This window comes from Hydra vulgaris, chromosome 09, assembly GCF_038396675.1.
Source record: "Hydra vulgaris chromosome 09, alternate assembly HydraT2T_AEP".
Lineage (NCBI taxonomy): Eukaryota > Metazoa > Cnidaria > Hydrozoa > Anthoathecata > Hydridae > Hydra > Hydra vulgaris.
The window spans coordinates 39,324,791-39,350,573 of record NC_088928.1 but is presented as its reverse complement, the minus strand read 5'-3'; the positions used below and the strand labels follow the sequence as shown (position 1 = coordinate 39,350,573).

General features: G+C 29.6%; 2 protein-coding genes across 2 annotated transcripts in view; one reads left to right on the top strand and one right to left on the bottom strand.

Moving 5' to 3' along the window:
• Nucleotides 1-2,038: 2,038 nt before the first annotated feature.
• On the top strand, nucleotides 2,039-3,652 carry LOC136085458 (tigger transposable element-derived protein 4-like). Its single transcript, XM_065806767.1, has one exon. It carries the CDS (start codon nucleotides 2,039-2,041, stop codon nucleotides 3,650-3,652), a length of 1,614 nt encoding a protein of 537 aa, XP_065662839.1.
• Nucleotides 3,653-7,965: 4,313 nt separating this feature from the next.
• The window catches only part of LOC100207511 (dipeptidyl peptidase 3), an 80,700-nt gene continuing 62,882 nt past the window's right edge, over nucleotides 7,966-25,783 (bottom strand). Inside the window, exons 11-17 of the mRNA XM_065805659.1 lie at nucleotides 25,010-25,102; nucleotides 24,792-24,854; nucleotides 24,582-24,706; nucleotides 20,505-20,625; nucleotides 11,830-12,009; nucleotides 11,111-11,267; nucleotides 7,966-8,162 (exon numbers count right to left, since the gene is read on the bottom strand). Coding sequence (XP_065661731.1) covers nucleotides 8,020-8,162; nucleotides 11,111-11,267; nucleotides 11,830-12,009; nucleotides 20,505-20,625; nucleotides 24,582-24,706; nucleotides 24,792-24,854; nucleotides 25,010-25,102 — 882 coding nt within the window. The 3' untranslated portion in view covers nucleotides 7,966-8,019. The remainder of the gene's footprint in view (nucleotides 8,163-11,110; nucleotides 11,268-11,829; nucleotides 12,010-20,504; nucleotides 20,626-24,581; nucleotides 24,707-24,791; nucleotides 24,855-25,009; nucleotides 25,103-25,783) is intronic.

The following is a 25,783-nucleotide window of genomic DNA, read 5'->3' as shown; positions in this document are numbered from 1 at the left end:
CAATATTAATGTGGCTCGTTCAATTGGCCGCTTCACTAATTATGAGGTCTAATATTTTTGAATAGATTGTTGGCATGGATGAAGGTGGAATCAATAATGTGCTGATGTAGATTTAGGTCAAATAAGATTTCAGCAAATTTTGTGCCTAAACTAGTTTCGACACTAGTGTTACTGATCCAATTGTCATGCCATTTGACGTTATTTTTGTTGACCACGGCTGTTTTCACACGGAAAATGTTTTCACTATTTCATTGAAGACCAATGCTGGTAGTTGGGCGATAGATGCAGCCAATTATGAGAGATTTTTGTGGAAGTTTAAGCTCGAGCCAGAGCTGTTCCGAGATTTTGTATTAAAAAGCGTTGAGTAATTGAGAACTTTGCTGGCAGTAATACTGCTCTTAATGTAAATGGCTGCGCCTCATCCAAGACCAAAGCAATCTTTTCTATAGATGTTGTTGTTTGGAAGAGCAGGTGCTGAGGGATCATCAAACCAAGTTTCAATGGTAAAAATGATGTCGTAGTCGTAGTCGGACGTTGCCAAGGTAAGCTTGGTTACCTAATTGGGGGTGTTGAAATGTGGCGTTAGTGTAGGAGCAGTTTAGTGACGGTTTGAAAACACTGTTTTGTGTGTTGATTGAAAACAATCATGTGTTAGAGGTTGCAACTTTTACCTGATTGGTTTGGCCTGCTGCGAGTGCTTCTTTCCATATGACAAAAAGGTGCCTTTCCGAGCCATTAATGTTGACTTTTTTGCTGAAGTTGACGCATCGTTATCAACATCATTGTTGTGGATGACGAAACAAAAAGACAAGCCAAGTTTACCGCTTGCTTTAGGGCCGTTGTTGAGTTTTTTCTTTGCTTTGTTTAACTTGTTGAAAAACTCATGCTCTGAGGCAGTTCGATCTGACCGTATGAATAAACTTTTGTATGCCTCATTGGTAACCAGATTTTTGGCGATTACTAGAAGTCCGTTGCGAGTTTCATTGGTTGCAAATTCAATAACGAGAGACGGTGGAGCTGGTCGAGTGACTACCACAGCACTGAAAGTTGTAGATGTGTTAGTGTTTGGCGGAGATTTGTTGATTTTTTTAGAATTGGCGGCTGGAAAGCGTCCTACAATTTTGAAAGAATTAGAGCAGTAGTGTACATAATCTAAAATAGCCTTTACCGATTGATCGAAAACTCTAAACTATTTCATTTGACCCACTTTCACTCGAGTTGTTTAATAAAATTTTTTTTAGTTGTGTTATTGCTAGGGGTGTAAAGTCGTAAAAAAAAAGTAACGACTCCGACTCCAATCGTTGAAATTTTTAGAGTAGGAGAGATGGGGGCGCATTGATCGCCGGGGCAGTATGATCTTTTGGCTTTTACTCGTTCATTTTTGCCTTACTAGAAGCGAGGTTGCAATTTAATTAACCATTATGCTTCCCTAATTGATTATTCGTAATATTTTTTCATAAGGTTATCAGCGTCAAAAAAAATAAAGAAAATATTGTTTTTCGTCATAAAAAGTGATTTTTTTAAATCGTACTATAATTCAAATATATTTTTATTTAGATGTCTGTATGGGTTAACAACAATTTTATTTTAAATTTGTAAGTGTTAGGTGTATAATATAATATATAATTTTTATTTGGCTGCAATTTATACAGTAGATATTGCTATCAATATGTTACCTATACCTATTGGGGTACATTGATCTTTGACTATGCGGGGCCCATTGATCGGAGGATCAAAGTCCCCTATAGAAGACGAAGTGCCCCATGTTTTTGTTTATAAGCAATACAGTTAAACGAATGGAATTGTATTTATAATTAAAAAAAAAACTATATATAAACAAACAATAGCTTTTAGCATTTCATTTTTTAAATCTACTTATGTTATAAGCTAGTAATAATAATACTATTATTTTATAATATCAAAAGAATAATATTTAACATAATAATTAAAAAATATTTAACATAATATTATTATGTTAAATATTAGCATTTATTAAAAACATATGTTTTTATTGATATATTTTTTTACAGATCTTAAAATGGTTAGAAATAGAATTAAAAAAACAAATAAAGTTGCTATACCAAGTGAAACAATGAAAGTAGCTGTTAATAAAGTTTTAGAAGGAACACAACTGAATGTTGCAGCACGTCAGTTTAACATAGATAGAATGACTTTAAAAAGATATTGTCATAAAAAGAGGCTTAATCCAAATGAAGCTTTCAAGCCTAACTACAACAATAGACAAGTTTTTACAGCAGAAGATGAAAAAAGTTTATCAAGTTATTTACTAATTGCATCAAAAATGAACTATGGCCTTTCAACTAGGTCAACGCGATTATTGGCATATGAATTTGCTTTAAAAAACAATAATATATGCCCATCATCATGGATCAAAAATAAAATTGCAGGCATTGATTGGTTGCAAGGTTTTATGAAAAGACAACCAGAGTTGTCTCTACGAACACCTGAAGCAACGAGCTTCGCTCGATCAACAGCTTTTAACAAACACACTGTAAGAGAGTTTTTTCAAAATCTTAAAACGGTAAGAAATCGATATAAATATAATCCTAACTGTATATATAATGTTGATGAAACTGGTTTAACAACCGTTCAAAAGCCGGTAAAGGTTTTAGCTGGTAGAGGAAGCAAACAAGTTGGAAGAATCACATCTGCAGAACGAGGAACATTGGTAACTGCATGTTGTGCCTCTAATGCTATTGGAAATTCCATTCCTCCATTATTTATTTTTCCTAGGGTAAAGTTTCATGATTACATGATTAAGGAAGGACCTCCTGGATGTGTGGGATTTGCAAATCCTTCTGGTTGGATGAACTCAGAAATTTTCATAGAATGGATTAAACATTTTGTTAAATATTCAAACTGTTCTCAGGAATCTCCAGTTTTGTTACTTCTCGACAGTCATGAAAGTCATATTTCTGTTAAAGGCTTGGAGCTTGCAATTCAACACAGAATTACAATGATAAGTTTTCCTCCCCATTGCAGCCATAAATTGCAGCCATTAGATAGAACTGTTTTTGGACCATTGAAAAGGTTTTACAGTTCTGCATGTGATAATTGGATGGTTTCAAACTCAAGACCAATGACCATTTATGATATTGTTTCAATAGTTCGAGAACCGTATACAAAAGCTTTCTCACCATCTAATATACAGACAGGATTTAGAGTAGCTGGCATTGAGCCATTCAATTCTGAAATTTTCAAAGATGACGAATATTTACCATCATCAGTTACAGATAGAGCTGCTCCAGATACAGTTACTATCACTCCTGTCAACAACATGGAATCTGAAATGATACCAGCACATGTTAATCACATAGAGTCTGAAATAACTATAGTAAATATTGAAACAAGTATTTTAAATAAAGTGTCAACAAGTGTTGCTTCTATAATCTCACCTGAGGTTTTAAAACCTTACCCAAAAGCATCTGCCAGAAAAAAAAAAGTTAAAAGTAGGCAGTTAAAAACAAGGATCTTGACTGATACTCCTGTCAGAAATGAAATTCATTTGTCAAAAGAAAAGAAAATTTTGAAGCAAACCAAAAATCAACAAAAAGTCTCCACAAAAGATAAGAAAGAAACTAAGAATTACTTGCTTAGGAATAAAAAACAATGTAAACCAAAAGCTGCTTGACAACTTGACTTTCACAAATGATGAAATATTCTTAATCAAAATATTGTACTTTTAACGAGTTTTGTAAACTTAAAAGTTGTATTCTTATTTCAGTCTTTATATTTCAGTTCTTATAAATTTCAAGTTGTTGTAAAGTTTTAAACGTATATAAAGCGGGTAGCTTATAGCTGCTGTGATTTATACATTTTTTAATTAAAAATTAGACTAGTGGGTTAAACTGCTATATTTAAAAAATAATTAAAAAATTTAGATGTATTATATGTTATACAATATTACCCTTTGACTAAATTATTTACAAGATTTAGTTATAGAAGTGTTAAACGTTTAGATAATATTACGCATATAAGATCAATGTGCCCCAAGTCGGAGATCATAGTACCCCATAGTTTGGGGTACATTGATCTTTTGAGAGGGTTGTTTAAAAGTTAAAATTATTCATGTTTATCATTTTTTTAAATCAAAATATTTATATATTCCAAAAGCCAGATAGTTCTACATGTGTTTCGTAGTTAATAAGTTTTTACATCTCTTTCAGGTTCTGCGCAATTTTTAAAACACTGCTACGGCGATCAATGCGCCCCCATCTCCCCTACGACTCCGAAAAAATTGTTTGAATTCTTTATAAAATATATTACGCGATAATTAAAAAAAAATTTTTTTTGCTAAATATATGAAAAGTTTTTTGAGGATTAAATATTTTGCACGTGTAATACCAAGAAGTTTTACGATTGCAGTCGGAGTCGCAATTTTGTTTACCGGCTCCGACTCCCCTAAAAATGTTGCGACTCCACGACTCTGACTCCACAGCCCTGGTTATTGCAGTCACGGATGTCGATCAATAATCACTTTATTGTTATTATTATTATTTTTGTTGTTTTGTTAACATAAAGTAATTATTTTAAAGAGCAATAGGAGCATTTGAAATAAGAAACATTTATATAATAATAAAAAAAATATTTTAGATTTATATATCTTATTTCACAAAATTACGTTGAATTTAAGTAAAAAAGTGGGATTAAGATTATACATGTACCTTTTGCATCCTTAGATAGATAAAATACTTTAACTTAGTAACTGTCGCATGCTTTTTTGCTACTCTGACACTCATTGTGTTCGTTATGTTTCCAATAATAGTACTTTGCACATCAGTGAATTGTAGCTGGTAGAAGTCACTATATAACTTGGCAAGATTATCAACAGATGTTTTAATGTGACTCTGATAGTCGTAAGCTGTACCTCCAGGAAGTTTATCAATAGCTACAACCATGCATACTGATTCTGTTGTTAAGTGCACAACATTTACATGAGCACTCTCCTGTGTTGCTGCATCAAAACCATGTGTCAGATTTTTTGTTGAGAAAGCTATTTTAGCGGTCAGTAAATCTGATAATACACCAAGCTCATGCATCATTTGTTCCACAGTTGTGCGATGCAGAATGTGACTAAATCGATAGCCAGTGTGTTCTCCAATTTTTCTGAGGAGAGTTGGAGCACTATGTGTAGGAACTTGGCACACAAGCATGTCATATATAAGTGTTCTAATATCTGCTGAGTAACATTTTTATTTTTGGTGTTTTGTATTATTTGTTGCATTTGTTCCCCTTTTTCCTGTAAAATCAGTGTGTCATTTTGCAGTACAAGAGTTTCAGAATTTTTGTCAGCAAGTTGTTGGCTTAACATAGCCTTTTGATAAGATACAGGATTAGAACAAATTTTGGACTTCCCTTTTTACATACACAGGAAAATCAGTTAGTAACAACAAGTGTACATCAATATATATCAGTGGACATCGCCAGTTTTATTACACTAAAAAATTAATCTTTGTACCTTGGTTTTCTTGGATAATTAAGCATTTGTGGCAAATAATAGAATGCTTATATCTAACAAATGTTTTTTGTTTCAAAGAATGTCTTTAAATATCAAGAAAACATTTAATCGTGCAACCTCTTCTACTAAAGTTAATAACAAATTTTGATTTTATTGATACACTGTGTATAACAAGACATGTTTTTAATATAACTTTTTTAATTACACGATTGTGAAAGCAAATAGTAATGATGTTTTTTTATATTTTAAATCTTATTCAAGCATCAAAGGATATTTTCTCTATTCTTAGAAATATTATTAATCAACACCTTCAGATATGCTTTGAACAAGCCTAAAAATTGCATTTCAAATTATTTTAAATTACCTATCATTGTTCCTTTGCTAGACCAACTGAGTACTGAATTTAACACGATATCTGATGATACAACTTTAAAGTGTCAATACTTTCATAGTGTAGACCCTCCAGTCTAAAAAACTCACGTTGAAGAGCTTTAAGTAAATTATAAATAATTCCTAATTCTTGAATGATAGGGTCTATATGTATTCTCTTCATAATGAATGTAAGCAATGAACTATTGCTACTAATAGCGAATATAAATATATTATATAAATATTTTTAGTTTAATTGCTATCTTGGGTTCAAGATGTTATTTCTGGAGCTTCAGTTTTAGTTCATTGACGGAAAAGTTTTGGACGTACATTGTGCGTACAATAAACGTACTTGTGTCTGCTGGTATTATTATATCGGAACGAAGAACTAATCTTAGCATTGATAATATTGAAATGATGGCTTTTATAAAAGAAAACATGAAGAAGTTGAAGAACCTCACCTGGCTTAGATATGAAGAAAATAAAAAAAATATGTACGAAAAATATACTTTCTTATAAATAATAAACTTGTTGTTTTTAATAAAAATCTGGTCCAAATAGTATAAAAATAGATATTACCATCAGGTGGTCGGTAAACAAGTAGATAGATAACACGATAACAATTTAAAAAAGTATTAAAAAATATGAAAGATATACCGGGGCACATAGGCTTGCTTTTTTTCTTTAATGTGTAACTTAAGTTTTATTTTATTTTCCTAAGGAAAAACATCGACAAGACTCTAGACTATCCATAATTAAAATTATTACAAGTTCATAATTGGTTTTTAAAACATTTTAAATTTATTTTGTAAAATTGTGTCTGATGGGCTAACGTACTTGGCTTTTAGGGTAAGTAGGGCCATAGGTATCAAATAGGGGCAAGTTTAGTTTTCACTGGTCTTTTTTTCATTATTTTATATAATGATAAAAAAAAAGATTGTTACGCAAGATTTGAAATGAATCGAACCTTAGCAATAAAAATGCAATTTTATCTCTCGCCATCAAATATGTGCAATTTAAATTTTTACAAAATATCGTTTTTAACTTACATTACGGCAGAGTAAATCGATTAAAATGTTTACTTAGTAAACGCTAATTAACTTGATTTTCATGTAATTCGTTAGTACATAAAAAAACTAAAAACTTGTGCTATGATTATGGTAAAAAAAATACGCAACAATGCTACAGGACAATTAGAAATAATATATTATTTCTTCGTATATATACGAAGATTATTCAAAAAAACAAACAAATTTTTGTAAACTACTTTAAATAGTTAACGAGTCATATTTTGTCAAAAGTATACAACATCAACAACAACAAGATATTTTTTTCCTTTTTAAATCATACAATAATATTATAATAATAATAATAAATATAATAATATAAATTAAAAAAAAAAAAATCATAATTCTATTGATTGTAGTAAGTAAAAATAATTAATAATATATATATATATATATATATATATATATATATATATATATATATATATATATATATAATAATAATAATAATAATAATATAATATAATATTGAGTAAATTAATTATAAGCATTGAATAATATTAACTAAATGATTGATAAGGATGGTGTCACTCAAACAGAATTCTGATCCAAGGGGTTACACCAGTTTTTAAATATAATATGATTATTAATAAGCATACACACATAAAACATACATAAACTAAGTAAACATTTAAAGATCATACTTTGATGATAATAATAAAAAATAAACAAACAAGAGTTAATGATAATAGTTGTAGGAATCATAATTAATAAAATTCAGAGTATATTTTAAATATTCGGTGAAAATCATGTCAATAAGTTAGAACAAAATTGTTTTCAAAATGTTTTAAAATTGATTTTGTTTAAGATTAAGAAAAGACGATAAAAGTGTTTGATGTTGTAGTTTTTTGAACTCATTCACTATACATACCAGACTCTTGTTCCATTCACAAATGCATTGATAGACAACAGAATGTTTACCATACTTCTGAGTTTTAAAAGATGGTACACTAAGTTTTCCATTATATATGTACAAGGCTAGTAAAGTTTTTCTTTTGTCACAATTATACAAGGCTAGTAAAGTGTAAAGGCTAGTAAATAATATCTATAGTATATAATACAGTATAATATTCATAAATATTATTACACATAAAAAAATTTAAATTAATTGCTGCTATAGTAATGAAACTCCATATCTGCCACCCACAAACCTTCAAGTTCAGTATCATGGTTAGGATAACGTGTGTTGAATGATTCAATTAATCCGGCTGAAGTTGCCGGATACTCATGTAACTTTGTATCGCCATCTAAAATAAAATCAAACTTCTATGCATATATAAGAAAATAACAAGCAAAAAACCAGCAAACATTTTTTTTTTTTTTAAATTTAAAATTTAAAAAAAATTTCTTTACAGAAAAAAATAACATCATATGATAAATAAAAATTATTGAAAAAAAAACTGTTTTAAAAATGATAAGGTAAGGATGATAAAGATGCAATATAAGACATTAAATTTATAATTTAAGAATAGTTGTTTAGATAAGGCGTCGTCCACAAATTACGGCACAGACACTAACTTATTACTAAAGAAGTTATTTAAATAATATAATTAACAAAAATTAAATTTATCTTCGGAGATTATTTCTGTGCGCAAAAGGAAAAGGGAGATGAGTCAAAAAATGTCGAAAATGAGTTATACACGGCATTCGAATAATATTAATAGTATCAAGGAAAAAAGTTTAAACTTTATATACTTTGATTTCTGGATTAAGGAGCTCCGAAATAGTTTTAAGGACCTTAATTTTTTTGTAAATCATTTTATAAGTCAATTTTTTCAAAATTATTTATTTGAAAAATTATTGGGGAGGGGGGCAAATGCCCCTGCTGCCCTCAGGTTGCTATGGGCTTGGTTTATATCGTTGTTTATAGGAGTGCAAAAAAGAATATAAGTACATTCTACTCCTGGTTTATAGGAGTGCAAAAAAGAATATATGTACATTCTACTTCCTCCATACCTATTTAAGTCAGTCGATGGTTGTAACTACACTGCAAATACTGCCATATTAGTCAATTTATGTGCGCATTGATTATTATTGTTATGTGAAAATTTAGAAAATAAATCCAGCTAGCTATTCACGAAAGTTTAAACGATTAAAAAACGATTACAGAATTTTAAGATCTAATCTTCGTTTTTTCTTGAATAAAAATCTAACGGAAATAGATATCAAAATAATTTTTTCCAATTTGGTAAATAGGTTTTTTGTTAATAAAATAAAAAAAAGTAGATTTCGACTCATCACTGTTTACTCAGAAATTTCATTAAAAGGTAGGTGATACAAATTAAGAGGTGTCAACAAAAGTTTAAACAATTTTATTTTGGATGGGAGACCATCTAAACTCAGCAACCGTGACAAAAGTGGTATATTCAGAATGAGCAGAGAAAACCAGGCGGAATTAATGTTAGCTTTTGTTGAGCAGTTTGAAGAACTTTGAATAAAAAAAAGAATTTGGGTGATTTTGTAACTGCTGATGATGTTATTAAGGTGTTACTAAAAGTTTGACAAACTTATTATTTTAATTTGACTCAGATTTATGCTAGCTACAAAAAGCTAGCACAAATCTTCAACGAGTCAAAAAATAATCCAAAAGTTAGCAGAGAGCTCGTTAGACGAACATTGTTGGACAAAGTATTGGAACGTACATAGCTGCTACAAAACCTATTCTTTCAATCACGGATAAACGTAAACGACGAGTGTGGTGCAAAGAAAGGCTGGACTGGTCTGTAGAACAGTGGGCAAAAGTTATTAGGAATGATGAAGCTAATTTTCAAGTCGTAAACCGCAAGGGAAGTATCTATGTCAAAAGATTTGCAACTGAGAAATATTGAGACAAGTTTTTGCAACATCTTCGACAAAGCGGTGGAGGTTCGGTTAGCGTCTGGAGATGTTTTTCTCACAAAGGTATAGGCTTCTGTGAGCTGTACGAAGGCCGAATTAATCAATACACCTACAAAAACACATTGGAAACGTGTTTAGTTCCATCAATCAGACACTTGTATGGCAGAAGCAAGCAATTCATCTTTCAACAAGACGGGGCTTCAGCTCACACAGCTCATTCAATCAAAGAATATTTTTTGAAAAAAAGTTCAATGTGATGCCCTGGTGCCCTAGATCACCAGATCTCAACCTAATTGATAATATTTGGTCTTGGATCGACAATCAACTGACATACCATGAAATTCAATCAACTCAGCATTTGAAGCAACTTTTGAATGAGTACTGGCTGAAGGTACCTCGCGTGATGTGCATGAAATTAGTTGAATCAATGCATAAACGAGTTTATCTTTGCTTTTTTCTTTTTCATTTTTTGTTCGAATGTTGCAATTCGTTTAAACTTTTGTGCTTCCTATTTTTCCTATATGATTTTTCGTAATTGTTTTTTTCCAACTAAATATTAAAATTTTTATAATATGTTCATATTCATTTTAAAGCTAATTACTTTTTCTTTAATAAATAAAAAAAATTAATTCGATATCATATTACAGTTTTTTTTTATTAAACAAAAACCAAACATACTTGATAAAAATTCTACAACCGTTTAAACTTTTGTGAATAGCTGTATAGTTACAATTAAACGACAATAATAGTTAAAGCATATAAAAAAGTTTTCAAATACATCAAAACACAAAATACTAAAACAAGTTCTTTTAAAATACAAAAAACATCAAAATCCTAAAATTTGCACCCTTAAAGAGTCGTACCGTCAGTAACCCAGCGCTTTAAAGTACATGGAATCAATCATCCACAGCTCTACACTAACATAATGCGACAGCAAAAATTAAATATTTAAACGTTTTTTCATATTAGTATTTTTGTGGAATTTTTATTTGTGCGCGCGTACAAATAATGACTTTTAAAGTAATATTAAATAATAATAATTAAAATTTATATGCATCAAAATGCATTCATTAATGCATTAGATAACAACGAGCAGCTAAGACAATTAAAAATGTTATCGTATTTAAAAACACTTTAAAAATTTTACAGGGAAGAGAAGTGGGTGGTACAAATTTGTTGTGTGACGTAATTTATGGATTACCACTAAGGGACTATTGAAGTTATTGAGTCAAAGATAAAGGAACCATATATGATTATTATATCGATGTTAAATACTTTATCGCCATTTTCAGTTTTAATGACTTATTATATTTGATGCTTAAGTCAACACTATTAAGGAAAAAAAAAATCAACAAACCTGAACTGGATATTTCAGTATTTACTTGGACGTACATTAACCTAGGTTTCTTTTTAGACATCACAATCTCTCTTACTTCAAGCATCTTTTCAGATACATCTGAGTACTTAGAATACATGTGTTGAGCGCTTTCAACGTCAGCAGTAGACTTATATAGCTGGAAAAAAAAAAAAGTTAGGTCAGAATATGGCAAAGTAAAACTTTTCTTTACTACAAACTGACCATTTCCTGGCTTAACTACCAACTAATAAATAATTATGCTAGTAGAGTACTTTTTATTTTTTATTAAATAGTTTTTTATAATTTAATTTTAAATGAAAATCATTATAATGTTCATATTTAAAGCAAAACAGATTTTATCTAACTCCGTAATTGCCAAACGATTAATAACCTCAATATAAATAGGACAAATAAAATTAAAAGACAATAATAAATTTAACAGTTTAAAATATCACTTTATAAATATAGTACAGGGAAATATATAATAATAAGTGTTTAACACTGCCAAAAAAAAAAAGAAATATAAAATCAAAGAATTTAAATTGGAACCTTAAGTTAAATTGGACACAGGAAAAAATAAAAAATAAACTTGGGTTATCAATTTTCATCGCTGAAAAAGCAAAGATAATGAGGGAAACAAACTTAACTTAACAAATATTGACAAACATTGACATTCCTAGCAAGCATAACTAATATTTTTGAAACTAATAACTACATACTTGTAATCTCATAAGAAAAACAGCAATAGCTTTTTTCCCAACACTTTTAATCAAATCACGATTCAACTTAATCAGTAAATCTGGTTTTCCAACTTCATCTGTTGTATGATGTAATTCAACAAAATTTTCACCAGCCTCTATGAGAACTTGCAGTATTACATATCTTGCATTCATATGAGCCTAAAATACACTAACATAAATATCTATATCTATATTTACATCTATCCATTAATAAATATATATATATATACTTATACATATATATATATATGTGTGTGTGTGTGTGTGTATATATATATATATATATATATATATATATATATATATATATATATATATATATATATATATATATATATATATATATTAGTAGAAAAATAATTTTTTCTACTAATATATATATATATGTATATTTTAACATTTAAATGCATTTTAATAATACGAAATCTAGAAAATGACCCCCGGATTTTACAGATATACAGTTTCCCTGTAATTCTGATGAGTATATGCATTACTTAATTATCTTAATATAAACTAAAGCTAATAAAACAAACAGATTCTATGATAATTTTTACGATTGGAGGGGAAAATAAAAACAACCAAAAATTGGATGTTGAAAAAAAAACCAATTAAGATGCTGCATACATATGCAATATAAATGTATATATGTCATTAGTGTTAAATTTCATATTATTTGTATTAATTGTGTATACACTGTATTTATTTCACTAATCTATTTCAAACAGTGTTTGGTATAGCATATATATAGTAATAAAAATATCTTGTGTGCACTTGAATTGGTACAGCTTAGAAATCTTTGAAAAAAGTTTTGAAAATCTACAAAGAAGTAATTTGAATCGCATTAAAGTAAACAAACAATTGTTATTAGTTTGCTATCATTGTTATATACAAATTCACCATAAGCTCCAGAGGATGTGTAAACAACCCAGACTTGTTCTGCTGCATTTGCGGACTTTTTGCTTCTGTAAGACATCGCAAAACAATGACACCTTTGATAAAGACCACATGTTTTCATTATTTTGGATGCCTAATTAGTAATCAGGACAAAAAATGGGCCCCACATACTTGATGTAGTAACTGTTCTTCGGTGCTGGCAGTGTGGTTTAATGGTACGAAAAAGCATCTGACATTTGGTGTATCTATTTCAGATGCTTTTTCCTACAATTGGACTGAGACTGAGCATGAGCAAAATTACTGGACTAATCTGTTTTGTTTCTTGTTTTAAACAAGAAACAAAACAGATTACCCTGAAGTAGCATCTGCTATAAAATCAGTTCCACATAATTCTGAGTTGCCAGTTCCCATGCCACCCGTAGACAAGCAAATTATAGCACCTTCAAAAGAAGAAGAATCAGTACAAGAAAATCCTTCATCTGATACTGAATACCAGGCTGATGAATGTACGTCTGTGCCTCATTAAACAAGAAACAAAACAGATTACCCTGAAGTAGCATCTGCTATAAAATCAGTTCCACATAATTCTGAGTTCAGAATCAATACAAGAAAATCCTTCATCTGATACTGAATACCAGGCTGATGAATGTACGTCTGTGCCTCATTAAACAAGAAACAAAACAGATTACCCTGAAGTAGCATCTGCTATAAAATCAGTTCCACATAATTCTGAGTTCAGAATCAGTACAAGAAAATCCTTCATCTGATACTGAATACCAGGCTGATGAATGTACGTCTGTGCCTCATTAAACAAGAAACAAAACAGATTACCCTGAAGTAGCATCTGCTATAAAATCAGTTCCACATAATTCTGAGTTGCCAGTTCCCATGCCACCCGTAGACAAGCAAATTATAGCACCTTCAAAAGAAGAAGAATCAGTACAATAAAATCCTTCATCTGATACTGAATACCAGGCTGATGAATGTACGTCTGTGCCTCATCTCCTCAATCAGCAAGATTTAAATAATTTGGTAAGGGACTTATATCTGTCCAAAGACAAGGCAGAACTGTTAGCATCAAGACTTAAATAATGGAACTTGGTGATGAGCAAATTACATTCTTTCTTAGCTGAAGTTCTGAACTGTCTTTCTGTTTTCAAGGTGTTTTCAGGCTATTTTTAGACAGCTAATCAGCTGTGCTTTTGTTCAGATCTCGAAAAACTGTTTTGACTTTTTGATGTTGAACATAACCGTGATGATTAGCGTCTGTTTATTGATTACAGTAAATGTAGTCTAAAGGCCGTGCTATTGCATAATGGAAATACATATCAAAGCATTCCAGTTGCACACTCAGTACACTTGAAGGAATCCTATGAAAACATGGTTATACTGCTGAATGCAATTAAGTATGGTCAGTACAAATGGAAAATATGTGGCAATCTTTAAGTAATTGGTTTACTGTTAGGCATGCAGAGTGGCTTCACAAAATACATTTGCTTTCTATGTTTGTGGGACAGTCGGGCAACACAGGAGCACTACGTGAAAAATTTACTCCAGGACAGCACAGTGTTAAATCTAATCCGCTGGTTGATCAAGGAAGCATTCTCCTGCCACCACTTCATATAAAACTAGGACTCATAAAAAACTTTGTCAAAGCCATGGATCCAGAGAGCAACAGGTTCAAATATGTGCATCAAAGTTTTTGAGCTCTAAGTGAACCTAAAGTAAAGGAGGGGGATATTTGTTGGCCCACAAGTTTGAGTTCTCCTGAATAACACAGAGTTTCCTAATAAACTAAATGTTAAAGAACACAGAGCATGAAATTTTAACTCTTTTAAAGATATCTGCAAATATTTTCTAGGATCACACAAAGCTCCCAACTTTGAAGATAAAGTTGGAGAACTGCTGAGTGCATATAAAGATCTAGGTGCTAGGATGTCTTTAAAAGTACATTTCTTGCATAGCCATCTGGATTTTTTTCCAGAGAACCTTGGTGCAGTCTTGGATGAGCATGGAGAACATTTTCACTAAGACATTGGCACTATGGAAAAGCACTACAAGGGACAATGAGACCCCAGAATGATGGGCAGCTACTGTTGGATGCTTAAGAGGGAATGTGAAACCCCGCACAGAAGAAAATCGAAGAAAACTCTTTCAATGAGATATTTAGTTCCATAGCAGCAAACATAAAATATGAACCAATCAATGGATGATCGGATGAACTGCTTATATTTTCCACAAAGGTAAACAAAACTACAATAATAGGATTGGATGTTTTGTAATAAGTCTATTCACTGTATTAAAATTATAAAATGGATAGTCTGTTAGAATAAAAATGTATAAAAACATAATTTATTTTTGTTTCTATTATATATGTTAACCATTACACATAGGGCAGTCAGCATTAAATGGTATCATATGAGGTGTCAGGTATCTAGAAATCCAGACCTGATACAGAAAAACTACTTTGATTTTCAGAATCAGCGCCCAAGACTTAGCCATTATCACCTATAGTAATCAAAAATACCGGGCAAATATTTGTTTTTGTAAACCAGTTTTATTGTTGAAATTTTTATACAACTTTGCTACTTTTGAGACCCAACATGATATACTTTTGAAAAACTTTTTATTAATATTGTTTTTTTTAAATAATATTAAGGACCTATCTGATGTTTAAGGGCCTATGCACTGCATTAATATAGGCATTTTAAGTTGAATGTCATGGTAACTTTTGAAAAATAAAAACATTCTGAATGTTTTAATTTTTATTTTTTTATTAGATATAAGACATAAATAATTAGATATAACTAATATATAATAGACATAAATTTAGACTTTTTTAAATAGATTTAAATTTTCTAACACTGTTTTGTTTATGTTTTTGTGTACAGACTCCAAGGTTTGTTCACTAAAAACACCCAAAGATCTCTGTTTTCTTTCAATAAAAAAAGAAAGATGTGCTTGTATTATCTGGTATTTCCAGCCCAGGCTGATAGCTTGTAAGATTGTTAAGAGAATTTTTTAAGTTGCACATTTCTGTCACAACTTCTTTGATTTTTTCTTCCAAAATCCTGTGAGTTCCAATCCGAAAAAGCCTTTAGTGACTAAAAAGAAAAGATTTAAAAAATCATAAATATGTTTTTAAACATTATTATATGTTTTTCTACATTTTATTCTTTATTGCTACTAAACTTACTCAATGTTTCAATGCTGAGTAATGTGCAGAGGACACATGTTATACACATATCTTTAAGTTCATCCAAACAAGACAGGACTTTGAGACAGTTAGGTCCATCATACCCTCTTCCATTGTATCCATATCTGGTTACCATTTTACTCAACAAATAATTTTTAGTTAACTCCATTAGGACATCTGTAACCTGAGTTATTATATGATCAAATAAATACATTTCAGAATACTATTGATAACATTTAAGATCTGCTGCCGCATAAAATTTCAATTCATTTAATTTTATTATCTCAATTAATCTTCCTAAGTTGTAGCTGCTCCTTTAAACCTCCTCCAAATTTGTACTTTATTGACACCAGAAAGATTAAATTTTTTATAGTCTGTTGAAGACTCAGGATCAAAAATATTCACAATTTTGAAAAACCCTTGACCATCATCGATTCTCACCTTAATGATGCAACTGAATGGATTCACATCTCTTTGATTGCACACTTCCACTTGTTTCCATGGTTCAGGAATATGCTACATCTTTTGCAATTAGTTCAAAAATTGTTTTTGCAACCTAAAGAATTTATTGCTTAAAATTTATGTTTAATCATCTTTAAAAAATGTTATGAAATGTTTAGAATAACTAATGCAATGTTTAGAATTCAATAGCTTGTGATAATACTTCTCAAGAAAGAAGGACTTGTCTTTGATCTTTGATGCATTAGATTTAACAACTCTGTTCCTTGTTCCTAATCTCTGTCATCACACAAACTATAGTTGTCATCGGAAGATATGTTTTCAAACTGTTGAATAATGTGTTGATAGAAATTTTTTTTAGTGGTTATTTAAAATACAAAAATAAAAATTTTTCAGAAAATAAATTATTTTTCAACTAAACTTTTAAACATACTTAATTGAGTTTCAATTAAGTTTAAAGATGCATGTTACACTAAAACTATATCTGCTTTAAATACAAACTTTTAAAACAAGTGCCACAAATGGATGAGAGTTGATTTCTATATCACCAACTTTACCAATTCTGTTTTTCCTCAAGTTAAGTAAATTTTTTGTCCTAATTTAGGCAGCGGAGGCATATCACTTGTCTGTGTTCTTAGTGTAATTACTCAGAACACAGACAAGTGATAACTCAAAAACACCGAACTAAACTTTTTGGTTTTCTATTAATTTTCATATATTATAAAAAAAAAATTTTTAATAAAAATAATTCCCTGATTTCCCAACTTTTTAAAATTATTTAAAATATATATTTTAATGGCACTAATTAAAAAATATATTTTAATTGATGCCATTAAAATATAATATTTTTACAAATTATATTTTAAAAATATTTGATTTTAAATCAAATTCACTTGATTTTAAACAACATATTTTTTATTAAAGAACTAATATTAAAATAAACATTTTAATAGTTATACACACACACACACACACACACACACACACACACACACACACACACACAGCTCATTTGAAAATAAAAGAGGAAAAATATCAATGTTACATAAACTTTTGTATACACTCCATGTTTACAATAACTATTTGTATTAACTATATGTGTACACACCATTATAAACACCCTTTACACACCATTATAAACACCCTTTTACAGCAGGGATGGCCATGACTTTTTTGATAAAGGCCAAAGTTAGCAAAGTTAAACTGTTATATGGGAGCCAGAGTTTTTTTAAAATATTTTATTAAAAAATATTGATTTTTTTAATTTATAAAATGTATAACAAGCACACATATACTAGCTACCCATTAGGTATAGTACAAATAATAGTTTATTGGTACTCGCGAACCTGATTTTTTTCTTGTTTCTAATTTCAATAAGCAACTGATTATTTGTCATTCCTAAAGTATTCTGCAAGTTAGTATCTGTCAGTACAAATCTAGTTTTAGATTTTGCAAATTTCATACGAGAAAAAACACTTTCACTCAAGTGTGTGCTACTAAACAAGACATCCATCATTTTTGAATTGTCAACTAAGTTGCTGTACTTATTTTGGTCAAGAATTTTGTAAAATACCATCAAACATTGTTGATTACAGCATCTTCTGTTTCTATATTGCCCCTTTTTAACAAATCTTTTTGTCCAACTAACTTATGTTTTAATTTTTTTGCTTTTTCTTTCCTACCTTGTAACATATAGTAGGGGTGTTCAGAACGCACATTAAAATTAAAATCAACTAGTAAAAACTTTTTATTGGTTGATTTTAAAATTAACGCTCGTTTTTACAGACCATTAGTAACATTTTTCATATTGCTAAACTTTTTATAAAGTACGTTTTTATAAAGTTGTTTTAATGTAAAAGTTTTTGTAAAAGTTCCTTTTGTAGTAAATTTATTGTTTTGTTTTTTATAGCTATTTTGCTAACAACGATTTCAATTGCTGAATAGCATTCCTCCTTCACTCAGAGACAAAAAGGTCGACCAGGTTCAATTGATGCCTCTGATAAAGTAGAAACACATAGAAAAAAAAACGTGCATAGGAAAGAAAGGAGGAGTTGAAGCGTCACAAATTATCACAAGAAGAACTGGAAGCATGTTCAAACATGGTTGATTCATCAACTTCATCAAGTGCATCAGAAGATATCGATAATAATGAAAAATTAGACAATAGTAGAGGTGGTAAATTAATAACGCCTACAAGAGCTAGAATCAACATAATGTCTCCTGGACTTACATCTGCATTAGATAGAATTAAGATCTTATCCTAAAATGCAGCATATGTTCTCTGTGAATTGGCATCAGGTCTTGGGCACAATGTGAACACATTCAATATTAATTAGAACACAATACAAAGGTCTAGAGCAAGTCATCGAACAACAAAGTCCAAAAATCTCAAATCAGAATTTACAACAAGTGTGCCTTTAACGGTTCACTGGGACAGCAAACTCATGGAAGATTTTACATTTCATAAACACAATCGACTTCCAGTTGTGATTTCGAGTGTTGGTGTTGAGCAATTATTGGGCATTCCAAAACTATCAATTGGAACAGGTGAATCACAAGCATCCACAGTTATTGTTTGGAAGCTTGGGGTATTGGAGATCAGGTCGCAGCATTGTGTTTTGACACAACAGCATCAACACTGGTCATCGTGCCGATGCATGCTCATTAATTAAGCAGAGACTCAATAAAAAGATCTTGTGTTTCTAGCCTATCATCACCACCTGAAGGAACTAATAGTAAGGGCTGCATTTGAAAAAACTACAACTGGTACTTCTACTAGATCAGAAAGATTTATTTTTCAGAGGTTCAAAAAATAATGGGAATGTATGGGTCTTGAAAATTTCCAGATTGTCTCTGCAGATCCAACAGTGGAATCCATGATCACTCCATTTTGTTCCAACATCCTGGAATTTGAAACACGAAAACATTTGGAATATCAACAGCCACAAGATGACTACAAGGAGTTCGTTGAGCTTTCAATTATATTTCTTGGTGATCTTCCTTTTTGAAGAGTGCAATTTCTAATGTCTGGGGTCATGCATCAGGCGAGAAGGATATCAAGAGTTATTTACGTGATCAAAATGTGGCTGTTCCACTACCAGTTTAGCATGACAGCATCTGAAGAACACAGTATTTAAGATCTGGCTACCCTTTCCGTGATTATTCACCTCAAAGCCTGGATGACTGCACCATTAGCAGTTGAGGCACTGCTGAAAGACTTCAAACTCATGAAGCAACTTCTGCTATTGAAATTCAAATTCATGAAACAACATTCAGTTATTTCTGCTGCTACAAGTAAGAAGGTTGGCCTTCACCTATGGTACTTATCAGAGGAGTTAGTTGGATTATCTCTGTTTGACACTAGAATACAAAATGATTCCAATGATGCTGGCTGTCATGGAAGAAGTAGCTTTAGGTCATCCATCAAAAAGACCAACCATAAAATCTGATGTGTTTCTTGGTAAGCAAGGCCTAGAACAGTTTTGCACAATCAATTTTAAGGAACTGTTCCAGTATCTGAAACTTCTCTAAAGATCCTACTCAGTGGGAAGAAGACAAAGTCTGTAGAATACACTTTGTAGAATACACTAACATAATTTATATATATATATATATATATATATATATATATATATATATATATATATATATATATATATATATATAAATTATGTTAGTGTATTCTACAAATAGAGTGCTCAATGTTCTTAAAGAACAGAGCAATAATAAATTTTATATCAAAAGAAAGCATATTTTAATAAGAAAAAAAAACTGGAGATACCAAAGCTTCCATTACAGCTTTGAAAGTTTTTAAAATTTTTTTTTTTCTAATCAATTAAAGTTGATAGGACAGTCTGAGAACTCCTTTAACATTTTCTTTGCCAATTTTAAATTCATTTAATATATTGTTTGTTCACTTCCAGGTGTATGGCTCAGCACACCACCTGAGAACATCAAAGTCATATGTTTATTACTAGTTATTGTAAGTGTGTGAAGTATAAAACAAATTTTTAATGTTGAATAAACAGCAAATAGCAAGATTTGATAAAAAATATTTATGTTATTAAATTTACTATTTTTATATTAACATATAAAAAGAAAAAACCTGTTTCCAACTTTTACTTTCAGGTGAGTAGAACTCCAAACCAAGCAAACCAGCTCTAACCATATTTAGCCAGTTAACATATAGTATATCTTCAGCGATTTGCTCCTCAAACCCAAAAATCCTAAAAGAAATGTAAATAACAACATTTTTAAAAAAAGAAAATACTATAAGATTTTAATTGCATCACTACTTTCTCTATGTCCTCTAACAAAATAAATAATATATGTAACATATACACATTTACATTTTTGTACAAAAGTTTCAAGTCAGTCTAGTTTATTTTTTGAAAAAACTTATGATTTTTAAACATAGAGATGTTAATCATAATATTACTAACATATTACTATATTAAATATTGGAAATCATTAAATATATAAAATAATATTACTATATTAAATATAGGAAACAAAATCATATAGTAAAAAAAATATTATTTATGTTCGTAAATTTACTATTATAATTGTTATAATTTTATGTGCAAAAGTTACATTGTGGCAAAAGAAATATTAATCTACATGTTCTAGTAACATACATGTAGATTAATATTTCTTTTGCCACAATAATCAATTTAAATTATACTTTTATGCTAATATTTTATACATTCCATTTACAGCATTAACAGCTGTACATCTACCTGCTGGTATTATTTACTCAATAATTTACCAGCAGAACACTTATGGAAACCACTAGATCATTTAATGATCTAGCGTCTCGCATAAGTTTTCTGTTGGTTTTAAATCTGGTGATTCAGATGGTTAGCTTAAAACTCTTAATTTTGAAGCAGAAAACCACTGTTTTTTTGAAAACCATTGTTTTGTTGAAAACTGCTGTTTTAACAACATGTATCTGAGTTTGGGGCCATTATTCTGCTAAAATATCCAACTCAACAACATTGTTTCTTCCGCATATGATAAAATATCCAAATCTACAACATTGTTTCTTCAGCATATAAGCAACTCTGCAGCATTGTTTCTTCAGCATATGAGCAACTCTGCAACATTGTTTCTTCAGCATATGATAACAACTTGTTTTCTTTGTCCTTGTAAATAGAAGTGGTAATAGTTTTATTAATCTCAATCAATCAATCATTTCAGAAAAAATTCTCTAAACCATCACACTTCCCTACAGTTAAAACTTGGCATCAAGTGTTATTTCCTGCACTAATTAAAAGTTGTATGTGTTGTTTACCATTGTTTCCAAAAAGATCTAGTTTCATATAAGAAAGCTGCTACTTTGCAATCTTTGATTTAGGTTTTTTTATTATTTTTACTAAAAAATGGTTTCTTTATACTTTTAGCCGAAAAGCCCCACATTGTATATTATTTGTACTACAACTAACATTAAATTGCACCCCATGCAATATTAGCAACAGTTTTCTTGACATTTGCATTTGATTTGTGTTAATTGTAGGACATATTTTTCAGATGTTTTCCTTGGTCTTCCATTACACAAACAATCTTTTAAATTATATCCACAACTGTATCTTACAATAATAACACAGTTGATTTACCTACCAATAATTGTGAAGCAATTTCACAAAAAAACTTTTCTTATAAAATTTTTATAACTCTCTTAGAAATTTGTATTTGTAATTGGCATTACCAAGCCATGTTTATGACTCCACAATCTTCAATGAATTAAGTGTAAACACTCAACGCATTATTATTCATAAATGCATCTTCAAATGTCCTACTGTATCAATATATAATGGCCAGAAATGTTAGCATATGTAAATATAATAATTATAATAATAAATACAAACATAAATATCTCATGTTTCCTGTACCTCATACTTTATCTCATACTTTTTAAAAAAAATCTAAAATATAGTATGACTTGACTGTGATTTGGTCTGCAGTACAAAGATGAATATAAAACCATATACATATCAGGGTTTGTGATGAAGCAAGCGCGATCGCGCTCCGCTCATAAAATGCGTCCGTAAACGGTATTTTCAAACGCTCTAGACGCGATAAACAACTCTCGTTCAGCTTATAATGAGCGTATAAAATAACGCTCGTCCAATAGTTCGGGATTATTTTTTTATTTTCATAAAATATTTAAAAAAGATTTTTTATTAAAGATATTCTATTATCAAAGCACTGATATAAAATATAAAAAGCACTAAGTCGTTCTCTTTTGCACTAACGTAATGGATGAGCAGTTTGAAGTCGTTAATAGTCACTAATTTCAATAATGGAATGTGCATGTGGAAACACAATGTGAATACAAAAATGCGCAAATAAATTAAGAATAGAAAATTAGAAAACGATTATAAGAAGATTGCAACTGCAGAGTATTTTTAATATTGTGAAAATATCAAGTAAGATTTATTTGAATTATTGTTTGTAATATTCCACACATCGTTAATAATAAAAATAAATAATAATATCAGAGTAATTTTTAAAATTAGTTTTTGTTCATAGTATAGGTTTTTTATTAACTATTATTTATTTTAACTCAAATTTAAAACGATTCTGTTGTTTAGAATGTTCACAATCAAGGACATTTGAAAAAGAAACAAAGTAACGATGTCAACATTTATTAAATAGTTTGGCTTGGAAGAAATAAATTTTTTATCCGCGCAATTTAAAACACCATTGGAACATTCCAATTTTAATGAAAAGTTAGTTTTCCAAGATAGGAAGCTTTTTTTGATTCATTCAAGAACCAATTTTGAATCAATGGTACGCAATCGCCAGACAGGAGAAATTTGGAGGTCGACATTCTTGTACAAAAAGTCAAAGTTTCCTAATTTATTAAAAGTTATATCGATTATCTTCGCAATTTCTGGATCAAACTCAAGCGTGGAGTGAATGTTTAGCACAGTAACTAGCATATTATCAGATCAACATTTATCTATGAATCACGACACTCTAAATGATAGCATTATGATATTAGGAAACCATGGAAGCTGGTCAAAAGAAGAAATAATCCTGATTAAAAAGCAAGCAAAAGAAATTTATTTGATTAAGAGACGAGTGGTTCAAGTTGATGATGATCCAGTTGACTATATGACAACAGCAACAACATTGATTACAAATCAATTTTTTGATGAAGATGATGAAATAGACAGTGCTGATAAAGACATGACTGATGAATTAGCTGCATTCAGTTTCGACAATGTAGAAGAGGAAACACCGTTGACAAAAGTTGAGGGGAAAATCTGTTATTTAACTTATAATGAAAAGTTTGTAAAAAAAAAGATTTTCAAATTATTCTTGTGTTATTTTTTTAAGATAAAAAAACGCAATTTAAAAAAGAAATTTTAGAAAAAAGTTAAGTAATTAATTTGAATAAAAAATTTCAAGAAATATAAAAACTATTAACCGTTAATTAAGTTTACAGCGTAACATTTTAAAATACATATATCAAAACAACGAAGCAAAACTAAGTCACTAAATTATACTTCAATACTAAATCAATAAGAAGTTGCGTTTTTGTTTGATATTATGTTTTTATAACATAAACAGTTAAAAATAAAATCGCAATCTGACAATATACAAGAAGTTCGGAAGTATAAAAATCTACTTCGTTGAAGTAGTTTCATGAGTGTGATACTAATTCAAACATTTTTTGATGTAACAAATAAAAAAAGATATAAAAAATAAAAAGCATTTTATGAACATCACCTTAAGCAATTTTCATGATCGCGCTCGCCGACATTATCTCGAGCGCACATAATCATGCTCAATGAAAACATATTCTAATTTTATGAGTACGATATAACACGCTTGACGAAATTCTCCATCACAAGCCCTGCATATGCATGTGTGATCTTATTAAAAATAAAATGTTTGGACTTTTGAAAGGAAATTCTTTTTCTATTTGATTTATTTTGAAAAATATTTTGAAAAAGGTTTTTAAAAAAGAGCCTTTTTTTACTAAAAAGCATAATAAACCATTCATTCATAAATAAACCATAAAACTTATTTTTATTTAAAAAGCTTCCTTAAAAACACAATTAAAAACTTACCATCTTACAGTTCTTGGTCATATTTACTTTATATTCTTTATTATACAACTATTATACAAAATATAAAATAAATATAACCATGAATTACAATATTTACTTACTTAAGAATAGATTTTTCAAGAGAAAGATATAAACCAACACATTCAGCTCGACATTCCTCATAAGATGATGCCATAGAGCTAAATTTTGTGTCCCATGTTTCACATGGTAAGTACCATTTGGTGATCTGTAATATCAAATATACAACTATTGTTAAAAATTATATTTATAGTTTAAGAAAACAAAACAGTAAAAACATAAAATTTACTAACTGGTTGATTTAGCTCTAAATGTTTCACTTTCTCTTTATCAAAGTTAAATGAGCCATCTACATTCTTTAAAAAACAAAAAAAAATGTAAATGTTATTGACATATTATAACATATATTTATTATACTATATTGATTTACGATTATCATGCTGAAAAACACTTGCATGTATATGTATAAAACAAAGATGCTTTCAATCTTATATGTTATTAAATAACTTACCTGATGAAAAAGTTTACCACTACCATGGCCTAACAGCTCATGCAAACCTACTTGAACTTCAAAAGATTGTGACTTGTATTTGGAGTAAAGTTCCTTAAATATATAAAAAAATACAATTTGATAATTACAACTATTAAAAACAATGTGGCAAAAAAAGCTTAAACTAACAATTTTATTATATTGAATTAATATTATTATGTTTTAGTAAATATAAAATACATAATACTTTAGACCAAGATTTTTTTGGTTTATTGTCTTTGTATAAATTTTTTATATATATTTTTATTATCTGGTTGCTAAGTTGATCTAAGAAGTCTGCACAATCTTGTCACAGAGCACAGCGAAAGAGAATTGCCTCCTTCTTTACTGATGTCAAAAGTATGGTCAGAGCTGGCAGCATTGAATCACGCTTCTGAAGCAAACACTCAGACACTGTCACGACTGCTCTTTAACAAAAATACATTATACCAAAAAAACTTTGGTTTAAAAACAAACCTATTATCAACTTCCAACAAAACAAGTGTGTAAAAAAATCAGATAGAGTTGTTTCTTATTTGTGTTGTTCCACGATAAAATCAGATTTAATATGACATTCAATAAAGTCTAATAGATTATTTATTATCTTATAAATATTGAGAATAAATGAGAAAACAAAAACATTTAAAAATTTTTTATTTTTAAATTCATTTTTTTAATTATACTGCACAACAAAACCTTGGAAAAAAAAAAAAAAAATTAGCCAGATAAATTTGACAATTTTAACAAATTTTTTGT